At 36.2% G+C, this 21,220-nt stretch overlaps 1 protein-coding gene across 1 annotated transcript; it reads right to left on the bottom strand.

The window, feature by feature from the left end:
• Positions 1-3,262: 3,262 nt before the first annotated feature.
• LOC127970744 (adenylosuccinate synthetase isozyme 2) lies at positions 3,263-21,096 on the bottom strand. Its single transcript, XM_052573442.1, has 13 exons — positions 20,832-21,096; positions 12,426-12,528; positions 11,600-11,668; positions 11,464-11,514; positions 9,986-10,052; positions 8,275-8,382; positions 8,018-8,099; positions 7,671-7,797; positions 6,815-6,969; positions 5,950-6,074; positions 5,761-5,858; positions 5,533-5,682; positions 3,263-5,194 (listed from the first exon to the last, which is right to left on the bottom strand). Exons 1-13 carry the CDS (start codon positions 21,000-21,002, stop codon positions 5,142-5,144), a joined length of 1,359 nt encoding a protein of 452 aa, XP_052429402.1. The 5' UTR covers positions 21,003-21,096; the 3' UTR covers positions 3,263-5,141.
• Between the last annotated feature and the right edge of the window lie 124 nt (positions 21,097-21,220).

Raw genomic sequence — 21,220 nt, 5'->3', positions numbered from 1 at the left:
ATAGGGCCAATGTTTGGAGCATTTAGAAGTGAAAAATTAGATTGTTATAACTTTATAAAAGCACTTACATAAAGTTTACTGGTAAAAGTTGTTTATTATTTAAGTTTTTTATTGTCATTAAAGTATAACATTTTCATGACAACAGATTTGATTCATAAATAAATGTTCTCATATAAGGTGACTTAACATTTTTTTCCCCCATTAAATGTCAAAATTTTATTTACATCATGTTGCTGAACTCATGAAACTACAAGTAATTTGTTCAAAATAAATTTTAATAATCACCAATATACCATAAGTGCTGTCAGTTAAGCTTAACTAAACTGCACTGCTATTCTAATCAAAAAAAGTAGGTAACACTTTATTTTATATGATTATAATAACAATAAGTGATGCATAATTACATGCAAGTAACCCTAAACCAAACCCTAATCCTAACCATATATATACTGTATATAAGTACATGTAGTTCATTAATATTACTCAGAACTTAATGTATAATTACACTGCAACAAGGACGCATTAAGGTAAAGTGTAACCAAAAAGTACTTCCTGGCTAAAGAAATGTCAATAAACGGCTGTAGCCACTCCTCCGAAACACTTCGGACAGCCCTCTCGGCTAATGTTTTTCTGAGCCATGTGTGGCGTCTATAACCTCCCTCCAAAGCCCAACCCCCAGTTCTTATGCCCCACAGACAAACACAGACTCCACAAGTTTCCCCCCAAAAAGCAACAGCCAGTACTCTAAACTCATAAACACCCCCCTGCACACACAGCCAGCCCCCATCTGGCGGCCCCTGGCCCCGGCCCCGTTGGAGCTGGGGGCTGGGGTGGAGCTGAGGTCAGGGATCAGGCAGACGTTGGCCCTTTGCTCAACAGCTGCCCGTGTTCACAAGCCAGGAGGAGGAAGTGGCAGCCGCCACTGCAGCAGCAGCACATCTGCTCTAATGAGTGTGTCAAAGCCACTAACGCACAGACTCACACACACTGATCCGGCCCTCCCCTGACCTTCTCTTCAGCACACCATCAGGCCAGAATGGAGCCCTTTGTGTGTAGTGTGTTTGTGTGCGGTGTTTCGTGAAAGGTTCAGAGCTCTGTTGTGTAATGAGTCAGCTGTGACAAGAGGAAGAACTGCAAAGACATTTAATTCATGCCACACACACACACACACACACACACAGTGAAGGGTCTGAAGGACATTACACTTCTGAACCTATCTGTCTGTCTGTCATTCTATAGTTTCTATCTATTCAATCATTCTGTCCATCAATCAATTTTTCTGCTGTACTAGCTATCGTTCAGCCATTCTACAATTATAAACTATTTGTTAACAAATATTTTTAGTTCCTTAAAGAACCTTTTAGTTTAACTTTTTTGTCAGTGTGTGATGAACCTACAAACTGTAAGAAACTTCTGTTTTTCTCTACACAAACATATTTTTACTATTTATACCGGTAAGACTTTAGAATAAGGTTCCATTAGTTAATGTTAGTTAACTACTTTCGTTAGCATGAACTAAGCAAGAACAATCCTTCTACAGCATTTATAATCTTAGTTCATGTTAATTTCAACATTTACTAATGCATTATTTAAATCAAAAGTTGTGCTTGTTAACATTAGTTAATGCACTGTGAATTACCATGAACTAACAATGAATAACTGTATTTTCATTAACTAACATTAACAAAGATGAATAAATACAGTAATAAATGTATTATTCATTGTTTGTTCATGTTAATTAATACATTAACTAACATTAACTAATGGAACCTTATTCTAAAGTGTTACCTTTATAAACAAAAGTTTTCAAAGAATGTTCCTTCGCTGTAAACATTTATTTTTCAAAGTTAAACAATAATCAAGTTTCACGCACGTTTTACAAGAAAATATACAAATTATTGAATCAAATATTTTGACATTATAATATACACATATTAATATAGGTGCACTGTATTTGCAATATTGGTGGAAAAGTATTAACGACAAAAATACTAATACTAAATCTTACTAAGCTAAACAGATTATTATCAAAACCTAACACCAATGATATTGTCAGCCTCAGATCTAAATCATAATCGGGTTAAGCTGATATGGTTGATAGAAACCAGTGCAGTGAATCTGTAATGAGAGCAGGAAGACTCCTTCAGTCTCCAGGGTGTACAGTATGAGAGATCTCATCATTCTCACCACAGTCGTCACCTCCTACTACATCGCACATATGTGTACATTTATATCCAGGCACCTTCACCAGCCAAACAAGCCAACACACATAGCTCTAACATATAGATCTGCTTGTGAAAGCAAAACATTTCTATTCCAATATCTTCAGTAACACCAGCTTTATGATCTGTTCAGCACTCTTTAGTTTTCATTAATACATGACCAGAACTTTTTACAGCAGTATAAAATAGTACTAATATGAAGTGATATTAAAAACACATTTTTTAACACATATTAAACATACCTAATAATTCAAGAAAAGAGTGAAATATATATATATAAATAAAGTTTACTGAGTGAATTTTTTTATTTATCTTTTTGCACAAATGGCAGGTATCACACATCACACAGGTGTCATTTCCACCACAATCAACAGTTTTGCTCGTTATAGTTTTATAAACATTTCAAAATATAGTGCAAAATGTAATTTCCATCGAACTGAAGTTACAGATTGATGTCACATTGCAAATGGCCAGCAAAACGCTGAAAGATGAGGAGGAATTCAAAAAAATATAATTTTTTTTACAAAATTAAAATTAATTACCTGAAAATAAACTTTCCTTTATTTAATAGTACCCTAAACGTTTGTGTTCATATTAAAAAAAAAGAAAAGAAAAAAAAGAAAAAGAAAAACCTTTATGTCTGTTTTTAATAAGTTCCCAGCATTACGGCTAAATTTAACCTCACCTAGGCTATGCATATGACAACATTCAACAATTATTATCTAAACTCACCGTAGAAACACGGGGGGAAATCCAAGAACAGAATGTTATCATCATTATCTAGGAGTAATTGTGTAGCATCACAGGTTATTGTCAAGCGTAATTACGGGGCTCTTTTTCTCGATGTTAAAATCAGTGGGTTTCTCCGTGTGTTTGAAGGTAAATGTCTCCCCCTGCTGGTGTGTTGTTGAACCTCGCGTTTCCAAGAAAAGATCAGGGCAGTTTCATCGTACCCACTTCTTTATCGATTCCAAAAACTGCTACAAAAATACAGCTAAAAATGAAATAAATAAATAAATAAATAAACACAAAAAAGACAGTTTTTCTCACTATATTACTTTATTGACTGGAGTGTCATGACAGTTGTCTGCCATTTATCCAAGATAAACAGAGTGAGTGAGTTTTGGTGCAAATGCCTCTAGATGATCATGCACACCAGCAAAGTGTCCAGCAACAGAAAATTCAAGAGAATATGGCTTTGTGTTCTGTATATACATACATGAAACCCCAATCAGCAGCAATACAACACAGAAACAGCAAAGGATTTCAGAAACCTAAAAAGTTGCGTTTGTGCAAACATACTGTTTTTTGAATGTTTCAACTGTCCTATATCCTTGCAATTTGAATTTTTTCAGAGGATATTTTGTGATAATACAAGTTAAATGACATGTAATAGATGCTACTAAACAAGTTAACAGGTTACACCGTTTATTCTGCAGCTGTGAGCAACAGAAGATGCAAAACATCCCACCATCATCGATCCGAAAAAGAGTTATCATCCTGGATCGTTTACAAAGGCTCTTTATGTCACATCACTCATTTATCCATTAAGATACTTCTTTGGATGCATGTACACTTGGCAAATGGCAATGACACTAATGCCCTCGAAAAAGCTAAAGGAGGTTTCTCAATTAAAAATCCATAAAAGTTCAATCAGATGAAGGACTGGTTTTCAAGTTTCATTGTTCATCTATATAAACAAGGCACACTTTATCCTATATCACTTATTTACTGGAAGGTGCAGTACTGAGGCTGAGACGAAACAGAAGCAGCAACTCTGGGTTTCTGAAACAACCCAGTCATATTTAAATAGACAAGCTCTGTTTAAAGCTCTGTACTACTGGAGGTCAGAAAAGCAGACGGCCTCCTCCAGCTGCTAGCAACCACAGAAGTGTGTTTTACTGGCTAAACCGAGCCGTACAGTACATCCTGATGCGTGTCTGAATTCACACAAACGTCTTAAGGATCTATACTTTGACAATCTATATTGAAAGGCAAGTTCATTGATATCTCATTACAGTGGATTTAATATGCTTGTGGCATAAAGTTGTACAGTTGAACAATAAACATCTGAGGACTGTGCAAACGTTTACATACATTCAATGGAATCATAACCCTGGCCTGTATAATAATATATGCTTCTTGAGGCACATTTGGATTATATACTTTTTTTTCTTTTCTTTTTTTAGAGCAAATTAAATAGATTCAAATTTAAAGATGCTTCAATAAACTGTTTTACTTCTATTTTCGGAAAAACAGAAAACGCCCACTGTAATCGTATTACATTTTGAAGCTGTATTGTACAGAATTTATATCCAGAATCGCTTAATATTGAATCTCATGGGTTTTTATGCATCTGGTAAAGAAACATTCAAATTGTCTTTTAAAAACAGTATGTTTAAATGAAGTTGACTTGAGTAAGTCTTTAAAACAAGGAGTGAACACATTGCATAACCATTGATTCCTGTATGATAAAACCAACAAAGAACATTAAATATAACGTGTAGAAGTAATCGTTTTACCCAATCTATGTGAAAAATTGATATCTAACAACAATATACATCACTACTGATGCCTGTTTGAAGTAGTAGCACATGTACAGCATATGGACTCAAGATGGAGATATTGAGCTTAGGAGAGCTCAAAATACCAGAGAATGATGTAAAGCAGATTAGAAACAGTTAAATGATTACAAAAAAATAACTAGTTGAAAAGCCCTTTTTGATTTACCACAGGAATGCCATTATTTATGGCAAATACTCTATTTCAGAGGGCTGCAGGATGATCCGAGTGGCACGAAATAATGTTCTTGCCATTGAGAAAATGAAGTGAGGTGGGAAAAGAAACATATGAGGCATCTTTCCAGCCCCGAGTCCAGAGTGTAATCCAGCCAGTGCTACATGCAGGCCGAGCAGCCTCTTAAAAGAGCTGGATCATTGATTCCCGCGACTTCCCAACACCAATCCACTTTACTAAAGCAAAAATGGAGTAAGTCATTAGGATCGCTGTAGTAAAACAACCCAACTGCATTTGAAACGATCAGACTTACAAGAACAACTTACAGTTATAGTGACAGTCTACCCTCCTCACCTTCACGTCATTCTAAAGCTGTATGACTTTATTTTTTTGGTAACCGTTTACTTATTACCATATTATTTTTGGATGTCAGTGGGAATCAAAACCGTTTGGTTACTGACATCGTTTGGAATATCTTTCCCGTTTCACAGCAGAAGGAAAGTCATACAAGTTTGGAATGACATGACATGACGAGTAAATGATTGTTGGAAGAACTATCCCTTTAAAGTCTTACCAGGCACGCCCAAGTGATCTTCAATGTAGCAGACGTATTTCTGTGCATTTTCTGGTAGCTCTTCAAAGGTCCTGGCAGCAGACGTGTCAGTTTTCCAGCCTGGCAGAGTCTCGTATTGCACTTCCACCTTCTGTAGCACCTCTTGGTTTGCTGGGAAACATGTATGATATTGAACTACACTAGATTTTATTTCATCTACCTGTGTGATATTGGAAAAGTGCTGCTTACCTGGAAAATGCGGGATGATTTCACCATCTACTTTGTATGCCACACCAACTTTGATCTCAGGAAGCACATCTAAGATGTCAAGTTTGGTGAGAGCTAAGCTAAACAGACGTATAGAAGGATGCATTTAAGAAAACAGTATTTTATAGAGCACAAAGAGAGAAACCAAAGGAGACATCTCTGAAGACTCACGCTGTGAAGCCATTAATCATGTGGGCGTATTTGATGAGCACCAGATCCAGCCAACCACATCTTCTTTTGCGACCTGTGGTCACGCCCACTTCCTTGCCTCTCGTCTGCAAGAGCTCTCCAATTTCCTGTGAAGAAGTACAATATCCAAAGAGCAATGTTTAATTCCTCTGTGTATTTACAGTATGTGTACAGTTTAAACGGTCAAGCTTTTTATTGGCAATTTTAATAATACAATATGAGTAATTTGAATTAAGATGTCTACTTTACTGTTGTCTGGTCTAAAAAAAACCTTCTTCCCACTAGATGGAGCCATTTTAAAACTGAAAACTGCAATTTCTAGTAAAAATATATTTGGACTAACTTTATATTAAGTTAAAATATTACGTCTAATATAAATCACATTATGTACTGACATTTCAAATATAATTATATGATACAATGCACTTATTGTCTACATGCATGTTTTTACATTGTCTTTATAATTGAAAAACACCTGCAGAAACTCCATCTGCAGTTAATTTCTGTAATATTTAATAAGTTAAATTTTTTGTTGTTGTTGTTAAAGACACTATGTATTGCTATGTACAAGTGTGACCATAAATTTAAACCAAACACTATGAAGCACATTATGTATAGGAAATCCTAAATGTCTCATACACAATGTATTCTTTGTCATGTAGTGTGACAGATTACTGACTGTTCTGTTCTTCCAGTCTCTTTATTCCTGTTCAAATCTATCCGTAACAATAATTATGCTCGACTAAAGCCAGGGTCATTACTGCCAAAACATAACACTGACTGCACCAGAATATAAACAGTAGTGCAAGCTCCTCCAAACAAAAGAGGAAGTTAAGCTGCTGCTTACGTTGTTCTGTTCTGTAGGGAAAGCTCCAATCCCAACTCTCGTAGTGTAAGCTTTGACAACTCCATACACTTCACCTACGTTCTGGGGTGGCATGCCCAGACCAGTACACACCCCTCCCACGGTGCAGTTTGAGGAAGTCACGAACGGATATGTCCCTAAACAAAAGCGTCAGATCAGCGCTGCGTGCCAGTGAAGTGTTAGTGAAGCTTTAGGCAAAGTCAGGGTTATTTTTATGACTGTGTGTAAGACAATGGACCTTTGTGTCTGTCAACACCTATATTTATTTTGTAAAAAGTTAGAGGCGCACAGCACTGCTTAAAATCACATTAAATAACCTTCAAAATAAAATTATTAGGAACTAACAAATATTTTTTTTTTACATAGTGAAAAATAAATTAAAGTTAAACCTATTATAATTTTAAAAAATCAAATGATAAAATAATATATTAAGAAAATGTACATTTAAATTCACTTTATAAGTCACAGAAGTGTTAGTAAAGTTGTATAGAATGTAATTATCATTTTTATTAGTTAGAGTAATAAGTATCTCCATCTATTAAAGTAAAAAAAAAAAAATTAGACAATACATAAATCATTCAACCATAAAAATAATTGGAACTATATTATTTTAACATTACAGATAAATAATGAAGAAGAAAAAAACATAAAATGTGTGAGACTTTTATTGACTTGTAGACTTATTATTGTTGATGGTTCACAGGACTTAACTAATATCAGAAGACACTTCCCAGAAGTTCACAAATGGGAAACAGCTGGTTAGCACATTGCATAATCTTATGTTACACATGGTCAGGGAATGGTATGTACGATGTGTTTCGGTGTATCCATTACTCACCAAAGTCTATGTCCAGCAAGGCGGCATTGGCACCTTCCACCAGAATCTTTTTTGCAGGCCCATGTAGCGCCTCATACATGAAGAAGACTCCATCTCTCACCATGGGCTTTATCCTGTCTACATACGTCTGAAAAAACAATGTCAGAAAGCCTGGTAACCCTTGTTGTCCGTGTGTCACAATAGATGTTACTGTTATGAATACAGTAATAAATAAATATATATATTTTTAAAAGTTAACTTTATATGACATATGATATGATAAAAATATGTTGTGCATCTCTTAACTCTAACTTATCCAAGTCCTATAAAATGTTGGAATTAACTGGTATGACATCTAAGCTTCTCACCTTGAGTTTCTCAAGTTCCCCATCCACATCAATCTCCAGTGATGGGTACATAGACTTATACTGCGAGGCCAAATGTTTAAATCTGTGAAATAAGGCATAAGACAAGTAGCATGATCAGTTGCTCTTCCATTGTTTTGGTCAGGTTCAGTGTTTTGACAGAGGGTGAGGCTTAACAGTCAGTCTATGGGAATGTGACATGAATGGGTAAGAGAGTTGAGTTGTCAAGCCCATTGGAACAGGTATAAGCACACCCTGACCTCTCTGAGAACTCCTGGAAGTCAGCCAGAAGGTCACATATCCTCAGGCCACTGCGGGCTGCTTTGGCAGAGTACACAGGCCCGATTCCTTTTTTAGTTGTTCCTAAACTAGGTGGTGAGACAGAAAGAAGGTGAAACTTGTGAGTGATATTCACATGCATTAGTTGGTTGTTTTAAAACAGAGGTCTGCAACCCTTATTCAGGGCCTCCTAAGTGAATATAGACATAAAGAAGTGAACCTGTTACAAACAATATTGAATAAAATTAAAGGAACACTCCACTATTTTTGAAAATAGGCTTATTTTCCAACTCCCCTAGAGTTGAACTGTTTTACCGTTTTTTAATCCATTCAGCCGTTCTCCGGGTCTGTAGGTAGCACTTTTAGCTTAGCTTAGCATAGATCACTGAATCTGATTACACTGTTAGCATCTCGTTCAAAAATAACCAAAGAGTTTCTATATCTTTCCTATTTAAAACTTGACTCTTCTGTAGTTACATTGTGCACTAAGGCTGACGGAAAATGAAAAGTTGTGATAGCCATATCAGCCTAGAAAAATCACGACTTTTCATTTTCTGTCAGACTTAGTACAAGATATTACTCCAGAAGACTAAAGTTTTAAGTAGGAATAATATAGAAACTCTTTGATCATTTCTGAGCGAGATGCTAACGGTCTAATCAGATTCAATTATCTATGCTAAGCTAAGCTAAAAGTGCTGAATGGATTCAAACGGTAAAACTCAACTGTTTAACTCCAGGGGAGTTGGTTATTTGCTTATTTAAAAAAAAAAAAAAGTGTTCCTTTTAAGTTTCATTTTGTTTACATACACATTTTTATTCAACACTTCAAACTGATGAAAAGTGAGGGTAAAAATGTCTTTACTAATATAAAGAAATGCTGTTCTTTTGAGCTTTTTTATTCATTAAATAATCTTTAGAAAAATAATAATAAAACTTCATTCAAACTTCAATCTTCACTCTGACAATAAAATGTTCAACTTGGATAATAATAAATGATTCCTGAGCAGCAAATCAGCATATTAAAATGATATCTAAAGGATCATGTGACACTGGAGACTGGAATGAAGACTGCAGAAAATTCAGCTTTGTGTCACAGGAATAAATAACATTTGTAATATATTGAAATAAAATAATACTTATTTTAAACTGTAAAAATATTTAACAAAATTACAGTTTTTGTTGTATTTTTTATCAATTAAATGCAGCCTTGTTGAGCATAAGAGACTACTTTCAAAAACATAAAAAAATCTTATGGAGCACAAATTGAACAAATCATTTATTGATGTACATAATCACTTATTTGTACAGTACATTTTCATATCACATAATGTTTTAATGTGAAAGGGACTATGAAATATTCATCTGAACTTCAGATTCTTAAATTTAATGCCAGATTTAGCTAATATTACATTTAATATTGTATTTGTTTTATTTGTCATATATTGAATGTTGTTATGTCATTAAGAGTATAAAATGTTTTCTTTTTGCAGATAGATATATACAGATATATTCACATTTCACATAAAATAACTTTATGTGAAAGTTAATTACTAAGATTAACCTAAGCGGTTAGAAAAGCCACCAATACATGACTAAAGTTGCTCTCTCAAAGCATTTTTTCTTTTGTTATGAACTCATGTCATAACATGTTGCTAGCGTGTTGTATGCGTGTGCATAAAGCAGGGTTTTTACTTTTTGCCAGCTTGCTGTTGCCTCTCCTGTTCCTGGACTCCATCCACAGCTTGATGGAAATCAAACACTAGAGGCAGGAGAGTGTATACATTACAGTGAGACAACTCATCTCTCTGAGCTCTGAACCCAACATGCCAAAGCAGGTCACCATAACAACACTTGGGTTGACTACGATTGATCCTGTGTATAACCACTCCTGCTGAGAATCTAGAATTACAATAATAGTCTCAAGGCATAAGCCTGATGATACACAGGGCAACTTTCTGAGCAATGTTGCTGGGCAACTTTGGTTAATGTTGGTGTCAATGGGCAACCAGGTGAGACACGAGGCCCACAACCAATCTAAAATATGCAGATAAAAATCTGTTACCCATTCTCAGCAGAAAAGTGCCCAAAATCATTGCTCAAAAAAAAGTTGCCCGACAAAATTGCTCAAAAAACTGTATCATCAGCAAGCAAAGCATAACAAACACACACAAAAAAACTGAGGAGTAAAAATGCATTGATGCATCAAACAACATTTAAATGCATTATTAAATATTATGATTGATATTAAGCTGTTATAGCTAGTTAGATTTGCAGTTCCTGAAGGGAACAGCAGTGCTTGCAAGACATACAAAGAACAGTGTTAAAGATCCAGGAATTTCTAAATATGGAGTCAAAGGGGATTCTTTCCAAATCTGATTATACATTTCAAATTAAAAACAGATATTACTGTGCTGACATTTTTGTAAGAAACAATACCAGTATGTTAGAGGAAATAAAGTTTCTTGCCCTGCCTGTTTTTATTAAATAACAATTCTTGACCATTTTTTGTTGTAAAAGATAAATCCAAATCCAAAACACCCAATGTACATAATGTATAATGCATTAATTTGGTTAAAGTTACATACACAACAATTCAAAAGGATGCATTAAACTGATCAAAAGTAAAGATAAAAATATATATATTTCTAATAAATGTGGTATAAACTTTATATTCAAAGTATAGAAAAAAATGTATTAATTTCCACAAAAATAGTAAGCAGCAGAATTGTTTTGTTTTTTTCAACACTGAAAAAAAGAAATGTTTTTTGAGCAGAAAATCAACATAATATAATGATTTATGAAGGATCATGTGACCCTAAAGACTGGATTAAAATGCAGACAATTTATCTTTGCCTTTATTGCAAATAAGTATTATTTCTAAATATATTTAAATAGAGAACAGTAATTTTAAATTGTAATAACATTTCACAATATTGCTGTTTTTCCTGTATTTTAGTTGAAATAAATGAATTTTTGAATGGTAGTGGAAATATTCAGTATTAAGCATATATTTATTTTTATAACTATGAATTGAATATTCAGTTAGTTAAGAATTGCAAACAAATCCAATTCTTTACAACCATATAAAGCCAAATTTATCCTTGATTGCAGCTGTGTAAGTGATTTTATGATATGATAGTGTTTATATGTCATGAGAGCCATCAGCCTACCGATGTGTGCACGGTCAGAGATGACAAGCCTGTTCTCCCAGCCTTCCACACCTACAAGCAAACTCAATGTTAGACTCCTGTGAATGCTCACTAATACTTAATCATACAACCCAAGGGAACAAACAATTTAACAAACCTTTTCCTTTCCGCACATTCTTCTCAGCCTCCTCGAAGAGACCCGGCAAATGAATGACTACACCATTACCTGCAATCAAATGAGGAGCTGTCAGTCATCACTGTCCAATTCACAGGGCTTTAACCCTGGCCTGAAGTGTTAAATAATGTGGTGTTAGAATATTACAGCAAGTTGTTTAGCCACAGACAAACTCATACACTTTCTACAATCACAGAAACTTGTTTCTTGGGTCATGCTGTGATCGTTTTAGTTGTGACAATATCACAGATGGACAAGCAAGTTGTGTGCTTGTCCATTCAACATTATAAACTTCATAAATATGCAAAAATAACATTAACCAATGTTTCTACATGTACAGTGAGAATTCTTTAAAAAAAATGGAACAAGAGGTAAAGGATGACCCATTTAAAGTCTGAAAAGCCTAGTTGTGTCATTCCAGGTTTTGGAACTGATAGAAAGGGTTGGAATATTGAAGAGGAATCTTAAAAATCACACATATCAACCCTTAAACCCTGCACACAGATTTCTGAAACCTGTATAATTTAATGTACTACGAACTTCAAGCACTTCCAATACATCATACTAATCTGCAGTGCTGGCAAATGAATCAGAAGGACAAACACAGTAATGGCCATTAGCAAAATTGGATCTTTGCAAATAAACTGCATAGATTGCACTCAGCTATATTAGTCTGCATATGCTGGCCAACATCCAAACACTCCAACAGGAAGCTGAGATCTTTGCTGAACTGGTTGCACGAGAATGTGCACAACTCACATAAGACATGTTATCCAAATGGAGGGAGGAAATGTGACATATTACTCACCAATGAAGGCAGTGACCTTAGGGTTAATAATTCCACTGGGTAGAAGATGGAAGTCATATTCCACTGAATCAACCACGACTGTGTGTCCTGCATTGTTGCCTCCCTACAGGAGAGAAGAAACACAAAGACTTTGCAATCCTTGAGATGACGACAAACAAATCTGGGATAGTTAGTTCACATAAAAAATTCTGTCATTATTTACAGTACTAACCCCTGTCGTCCAAAATATCATGGCTGACTTCATGGAACATAAAAGTAAAAGATGTTCTGAGAAATGCCTCACGTGTTTTTGTCCATACAATGGAAGTCATTATAATCCAATGCTGTTTGGACCTCAAATATCATCTTTTTGTTTCCCACAGAAGAAAGTTTTTGGGTGAACTATCTCTAACTATCTCTAGCATTACTATGGTATGGTATAGACACGCTTAGACATGCAGTTGTGAAATGGAAAAATCTGAAGCACAACACTGTTTTTGGTTGTTAGGTGTGGATATTATGTGAGAATAACTCTTTTGCTCAATTAGATACAAGTAGGAAACCAGAAAGAATCTATTTTACATTTTCTGTATGAATTTTGTATTGTATCCTTCAGATCAGAAAGGACTTAAACATGGTAAATATTAAACAGCTAAAATTACTACATTCTTATTTAAGGCTTAAAGCATATAAGTATTGTTTTGGTTAATCCTTTGTCCAACCACTTGTTTCAGTTTTTATAACCAATTCTTACTCTGTTTCTAGATCCTTACTATCACTACCACTCGCAAAGCATGCATCACACACTGTAGGCAGCGCAACCCTAACTAGTAGGGACGCACCAATCATTTTTCATGGCCGATTCCGATATCAAATTTTTGCAAGCAAACTGGCCAATTCCGATACCGATTTCCAATTTTTTTTTTTTTTGCAACAAACAAGAAAGAAGGAAAGTATACATAAACATGTTTATTTGGTATTTGATAGGCCAAACTGGCTTTTGGCTATTGACATTTTTTTTTACTTGAGCCAATGAAAAATAAATAACTATTGGCTCGAGTTAAAAAAATATAGATGTGAATCATTACCCTAAAAATTTTGAGTTGGATGAATGAAACACTTTTTTCAGTGTGCTACAACAGGTGATTTTTAAATCAAATTAAGTCAATGTAATTTTAAGGTGAAATAAAAATAATCATCCTATACAGAACTGACATTTACTTCTGGCTTTTCAAACTTGTTAGCAAGTTTTTCTTTACAAAAAAAAAAAAAAAGTTTAGTCTGTTTCGTTTCTCATCCAACATGCAAGAAGCTGAGCTGAACATCCCTTTACTGTCTACACTTGCGCAGGCCACGGGCAGATAGAGTACGCTTGCGCAGCTTCAGTGAGCGCAGGGAAAGGGGCTCTTATTTTGTGGGGTAAGCTGTTCACTTCCTGCTATCTGTACCTCTGACATGTAGCTCTGCACTTCCATTGCTGAACGGCTGTCTGTGTCCTGCGCACAGATTTCGAAATACCTCCACACAAATGACATGATAGCGAATTATTACAATGTAGTCTGTGCACGTGGGCGCACTTCCAGAAAAATCGTCCGAAAAAAAGACCAAAATCGGTTCTGATTTCCGGTGCATCCCTAAATCCTAACAACCTGCTCACTTTGTTAGCATCTTTTGATGCTAACAGTGCTACTCATACTTTCTGCTCCACTCTTACATCTTGTTTAGACACTGTTTGCCCCTTGTCTTCCAGGCCAGCCCATACCACCCCTTCTGCCTCTTGGATATCTGATGTTCTCCATGAACACTGTTCTAAGCTTAGAGCTGCTGAAAGGGTGTGGCGCAAATCCAAAAATACTACTCACCTTAATGTGTATCAGTCACTCATATCTTCCTTCTCTGCTAATTTCTCCACTGCTAAAAGGACATCTTACCATAACAAAATTAACATTTCTTCTAACTCTCGCATGCTCTATAAAACATTTTCCTGGCTCCTTTGTCCTCCCCCTCCTGCAACAACTCTAATAGCTGACAACGTTTTTTTTTTTTAAATAAAATTAAAAACATCAGTCCACAATTTTGCACACCACAATCGGTCAAGCACATCTTACCATCTCACATCCTTCTCTTCACTCTCTGAGGCAGAAGTCTCCAAACTCATCCTTTCTAATCATCCTACCTACTACTGTACTTGTCCTCATGATCCTATTCCATCTCATTTCCTTCAAGTAATTTCTCCTGCAGTTGTACCTGCACTCACATCATTAACATATCCCTCCGTGCTAGTGTTTTCCCCTCAACATTTAGACAAGCTCGCAGAACCCCACTATTTAAGAAACCCACCCACAACCCATCTCTTTTAGAGAACTTTAGACCAGTTTCCCTTCTTCCTTTCATTGAAAAAACACTTGAACAAGCTGCGTTCAACCAAGTCTCTGATTTTCACACACAGCAACCGATCTGGCTTCAGAAGTGGACATTCAACATTCGAGACTGCCTTGCTCTCAGTTGTTGAAGCTCTAAAACTGGCAAGAGAATCAATCCAAAATCATCAATACTTATCTTGCTTGATCTGTCCACAGTTTTTACTCTGTTAACCACCAGCTACTGGGGTGCCTCAGGGCTCAGTTCTTGGATCACTTCTTCTCTGTCTACATGGCATCATTAGGTTCTGTCATTCAGAAACATGGCTTTTTATACCACTTCTATGCTGATGACACTTAACTTGATCTCTCATTCCATCCTGATGATCCAACAATAGCTGCTTGCATCTCAGCTTGTCTATCAGACATTTCTTGCTGGATGAAGGACCATCAACTTCAACTCAACCTTGTCAAGACACAACTGCTTGTTGCTCCAGCAAACCCATCGTTTCATCACAATTTCGCCATCCTGTTAGGCACATCAACCATAACTCATTCAAAAGTAGCCAGAAACCTTGGAGTTATGACTGTTGATAAGCTGACTTTCTTAGACCACATTGCTAAATCTGTCTGGTCCTGCAGATTTGCTTTATTCTACATCAAGAAGATCAGGCCCTTTCTTTCGGAACATGCTGCACAACTCCTTGTTCAAGCTCTTGTTCTGTCCAGGCAAGACTAGTTCAAGCTCTTGTTCTGTCCAGGCTGGGATATTGCAATGCTCCATTGGCAGGTCTTTCAGCCAGTTCTATCAAACCTTTACAATTAATCATGCATGCAGCAGCAAGATTAATTTTGAATGAGCTGAAAAGAATGCATGTCACACCTCTGTTTATCTTTTTACACTGGATACCAATAGCTGAACACATAAAATTCAAGGCATTGATGTTTGCCTAGAAAACCACCACTGGCTCGGCACCCCTTTACCTAAATTCATTACTTCAGACTTCTATGCCATCTAAAAGCTTGAGTTCTGCAAGTGAACATTGCTTGATTGTGCCATCCCAAAGAAGCACAAAGTCACTTTTACGGACTTTTAAATTAAATGTTCCCTCCTGGTGGAATGACCTCCCCAACTCAATCCATGCAGCTGAGTCCTTAGCCATCTTCAAGAATTGGCTTAAAACACATCTCTTCCATCTTTATTTGACACTCTAACTCTAACACTCTCTATTCTAATTCTATTCTTTAAAAAAAAACTTGTCCCTTTTAGACTTGCACTCTATTAATTTGGAGCTTGTTTAAATATAATCTTTTTGTATTCTATCTGTTTTATTTTCATTTTATTATATAATTAACAAAAGCAAAAAATACCTCTAACACTAGCTGGCTCTATTCTTTTTCTATTCTTTTGGTTTTCTTTTTACTTATTATATTATTTAAAAAGCCCTTGCTATGTTTACTGTTACTATGTTAAGCTAATTTAGACCGATTTGCCCTTTTGTTGATTTTGATTGCTTTCATTGTCCTAATTTGTAAGTCACTTTGGATAAAAGTGTCTGCTCAATGACTAAACGTAAATGTAAATATAAAGCACAATGAAATTAACCTTGTAAATGAATGTGCAAAGGATCAACATTCCACATTCCAGTTCTGCAGAGTTACATTTGTTTCGTTTTCTTTTTATCTGTCATTCCTTAAATCTGTGAAATTACATGTTACATAAACTGGACTATGCAATGAATGCAAACTGGATTCCTTGTTGACACGTGACTAAAGAGAAGGGAAACCATATAACTGAGCACACTTGAAATGCCAACTGTTACCATTGTCAAGAATCATCAAGAGTCCTCACATATGTCTGTTTTCAACATGGCTTCAATCAGCTCTGACCTAATGTCACATCTGATGGAGTTTGCACAAAGTGTGCTCTATAAATCAGTCTTTAATCCAGCAAGGAACAGGGCAGAGCTATTTCAGGACAGGTTTCCTCGGAGCAGTTTAGTAGTGCGTGCGTGGATGCCTCTCCTTTTTAGATCCATTTACAATGTTCTCATACCCATGGTGACCAAAAGTGTTGCTGGAGGCACTACGCATTACAATTATGAGCTCCTATTACAAGGTTGCTATTGATTCTAAGGGCCCAGCCTGGGAGTTTTTTTATTTGAATTTTTACATCACATTTTCATAACAGCACAGCACACTGACTATTTAGAAAATTAGGAAGCAATGGCTTCATGTAATGAATGTGGTTTCATTAATTTGTGACGTGACATACAGCCAAGTATGGTGACCCATACTCAGAATTCGTGATCTGCATTTAACCCATCCAATGTGCACACACACAGCAGTGAACACACACACACCGTGAACACACACCTGCAGCAGTGGGCAGCCATTTATGCTGCGGAGCCCAGGGAGCAGTTAGGGGTTCGATGCCTTGCTCAAGGGCACCTAAGTCGTGGTATTGCCGGTCCAAGACTCGAACCCACAAGCTTAGGGTTAGGAATCATACTTTCTAACCACTAGGCCACGACTTCCCCATTATGAGCAGCAAAAAAAAAATAAATAAATTAATAAAAATAAAAAAATAATAAATTAATTAAAAATAAAATAAAAAAATAACTAGTCAATCATTCGTTCGTTATCTGGCTCGGCTCTGTGTTCATCTTGAGTTCTCTTTTCACAGCAGTTCAGTCAGTGTACTGTTTGAGTAAATGAATTACTCCAGGATATTGGTTTGTTTTAACTCAGAGGGAGTGTCAGCAACATTAAAAAAGTTAACAGCTTAAGTCATTTGTGGATTAATGCATATTGGAGACGCGAACAGTTTCAAACGATTCAGTTTGATTTGGTGAACTGGTTCAGAAGATCCGGTTACATTGAATGATTCGTTCGCAAACCGGATATCGCTATGCTGCAGTGAACGCGCTCACAACAGACACGGAAGAGAAGACAATGCTGAATAAAGTCGTATTTTTTCTATTTTTGGACCAAAATGTATTTTCAATGGTTCAAAAAATTCTAACTCACCCTCTGATGTCACATGGACTATGATAATGTTTTTCTTACCTTTCTGGACATGGACAGTATACCGTACACACAGTTTCAATGGAGGGACTGAGAGCTCTCGGACTAAATTTAAAATATCTTAAACTGTGTTGCGAAGATGAACGGAGGTCTTACGGGTTTGGAACGACATGAGGGTAAGTTATTAATGACATAATTTTCTATTTTTGGTGAACTAAACCTTTAAGTTTTCCTTCATCAATGCCTTTACAGAAATCCATTTTTCCCAGTCAGACCCAATTCTTCAAAATTACTATTAATTTCTTTGTGTAAAACTTTTTTAACTATAATGAATACTGGAGAAAAAAAAGACGAAATTAATCATACAACACTTACTGTTATCAAATAAAGCATTTGCGACTTGAATGACACTGGGTTTAAAAATGGCAACTTGTTTATCAGTAAGCAACACACTTTGCCTCACTGATAAACAAACAGCTGCACATTACACAGTTAACATGACTACTGCAACGCTGCAGTCAAGGGATTTCCAGATACTCAATTATCAAGCTGATGTTAATGTTCAAGATATTTTAAGTCACTTAAGTTGAAATATTTTAGTAGTAGAGATATATTCTTTGAACCAAACTGTGTCAACTCACTGCAATGTCAATATAGCAAATCTATATGATTACAGAACGTATGTGTAAGAGCGATAGATGGCCTTTCATTCTTGTCAGACTTGGTGTTACAGTGACAGACCAAACTAGAAAAGTAATACCAAAAGTATAACTTAACTAAAGGATGCTGATATACACTGTTATATACACTGCTCTAGATGGTTATAAAGCTCACTAAAATCTCAGTACATTCTGTATAACAGGTTAGACTGACTACCATCTTGTTGTCATCATAGATCTGGAGACATCGGTTTCCCCACATGCCTGCAAAACCATAAACAATAAGCAAGCCACAAGCAGCAAATGATTAATATAAGTCTGCAATACTACAGTGTGAAACAAACCAACTTGTTAAAAGAAAAAACAGATTTATAGGCTGACATGAGAAGAGGCAATATTAAAACAAGTTAAGGGCATTATAAGAGGTCATGCGTTGTGTTTGATCCTCTGGTTTCCAGACCGACATATCAGTTTGGTGTGACATGGAACGTCATTTTTCCATTCCATCTGCCTGTAAGGAAAACCAGTAAGACTGCTGAGTGCACTGTTTTTATAAAAAGACTAACACTATCTGCTTTCTGTCCCATCCATTTTCACAGCACACACATGACGGTTTGCATGGTGCAGCACCGAGTGTCTTTTTAAATGCAGTCACAACCTTGGCAGAATACAGTCTTCTTAAGAGAGAATCCTTGCAATGTGAACCTGTTATCAATACCATGCATAGTGACAGGGGGGTGTAAAGCGGCCTGCTATTTGCTGCTCTCTAGCATAACACAACCACTGGTGTGCTGCCACTTCCCCGTTTGTCAGTAAAAGTCCTCTTTTGATGAATCTAAACATTATTCTATATAATTGTGTATGTGTAAACATAGAAGCATTTATCCCTACTTAGAGAATCTAAAAAGAAAAACATGGCTTACACACACAAACACAAATACATAAATACAATACATAAATACATATTTCATGATTTTTGTTATAAAATAAATATCATATATGGAACAGTTTTGCAGTACATGTTAAGTGAGAGCACAGCAGCGTCTGAAAGTCATGAGGCTGAAATAGTGACACCCGTTTCTTTCTGACGGGGAGTGAGAGATGTTGACATATGGAGCCATATGCTACATAAACCTTTCTTTAGTACACTGAACAACTGCTTAACAAAATATGTGGGGGGTTTTTTATTTACTTATTTTTTTACAAATATTTATGATATATATATATATATATATATATATATATATATATATATATATATATATATATATATATATATATAGACACACACACACACACACTTGGCCTGGGGCATTTTATATAATAAAACAATTTAGGAATATAAACTTTTAACAGTTAAAAACATATTATAAATAATTAATTTTGCAATTAATTTGAAAATACTTAAATATATATAAAAAAGTTTAAGATTGGATCCAAAAAGAGCAATATTAGAAAACACACATTAACAGAAGAATTTTCAATAACGTAATTTATGGTTTTATTCATTTTAAAATGTTTTCCAGACCTGGAAACTAAAATCCCTTGATATTAACTTGATTTTCTATGAGCGTGACAATTAAGACAGACTTTAAAAATTAAGTGATTTTACAAACCAAGGACACAGCTATTAAAGTGTGTGTGTGTTTAGTCTATAAAAAAAACATTCTAGCAATTGACTAAAATATAAATGTTGCTATTTTTAAAGCAAAGTTGTTGGACATCATGTCTGAAGAATCAGTGAGCTGCAGGATTGTGTACATTTATAACACATGGGCACACGAGACAACTGCGGGAAATCAAGTAGCTGGAGGTTAATGTTCCTTGAAATCAACTATTATTTTAATTATTAACACTTGCAACATCTGCTTTGACTGTAATACTCAAATAAATACCACACCTTCGGGCGTCATAGACTTCAAAGGAGTCTTGCCCCCTGTGTTTACATCCTTTTCAAAACACCCAGGATATTCCAACACTAACTGGTGAGCTAAATGACATCTGGTAAGATTTCAAGGCTACACTTCGCTGGCCTTCGCTCAGAAATCACGCTGGCTTCAATATCACATAATTCAGTCAAGGTGACATTTGCAAACACCCTACATGGTGCAATGCTAGCGAAGCTAAACAAGTAACGTTAAGTTAGGCTGCATTATAATCAACCTTGCTCGAAGCGCTGTCCATTTCCGCTTTGATAACACTGCAAGCGCTTTCACAACAGTGAACATGCATTCAGTTCTTCACAGGCTACTCTCTGATCAGCCATGAATATTTCCGGACAAACAATGATGATGTACACAGCGCAATCTAACCTTACACAGTACACCGGGGATATATATTCACGTATTCAAACACTAACGTTACAGTTTTCATAAACCAACCTGACATCTGCAGACCATGTCAGCGTCCTGGGCCAGCAGGTCCACCACCTTTCCTTTCCCTTCATCGCCCCACTGTGCTCCGAGCACCACGGTCACTTTGTTGCCCACACTCGGGCATGTCACCCGGCTCGATCCTCCGTCCTGCGATTGTGCGTTCCCGCTGTCTGACATGACCGTCTCCCCTCTGCTCTCCCTGCAGCTCCGCAATGATCCTCCGACAACACACGCTGAGCTCACCTGAGTGAGCAAACACCGAGGCGGAGGCGGAGGCGGAGGCGGAGTCTCTCTCTCTCTCTCTCTCTCTCTCTCTCTCTCTCTCTCTCTCTCTCTCACTCTCACTCACACACACACACTCACACACACACACACACTCACACACACTCCATATA

This window comes from Carassius gibelio, chromosome B13 (assembly GCF_023724105.1).
Source record: "Carassius gibelio isolate Cgi1373 ecotype wild population from Czech Republic chromosome B13, carGib1.2-hapl.c, whole genome shotgun sequence".
Classification (NCBI taxonomy): Eukaryota; Metazoa; Chordata; class Actinopteri; order Cypriniformes; family Cyprinidae; genus Carassius; species Carassius gibelio.
This window is presented reverse-complemented; position numbering and strand designations above follow the sequence as displayed.

What these genes read in the sequence shown, in the direction of transcription:
- LOC127970744 (XM_052573442.1), bottom strand. Translation starts at nt 21,002, where the DNA reads ATGTCAGACAGCGGGAACGCACAATCGCAGGACGGAGGATCGAGCCGG. An exon ending in TCCCTACAGAACAGAACAAC is followed by an intron (nt 6,075 to 6,814) that starts GTAAGCAGCAGC and finishes ACTTCTTCACAG; the next exon opens with GAAATTGGAGAGCTCTTGCA. An exon ending in AGATCACTTGGGCGTGCCTG is followed by an intron (nt 5,195 to 5,532) that starts GTAAGACTTTAA and finishes TTTTTGCTTTAG; the next exon opens with TAAAGTGGATTGGTGTTGGG.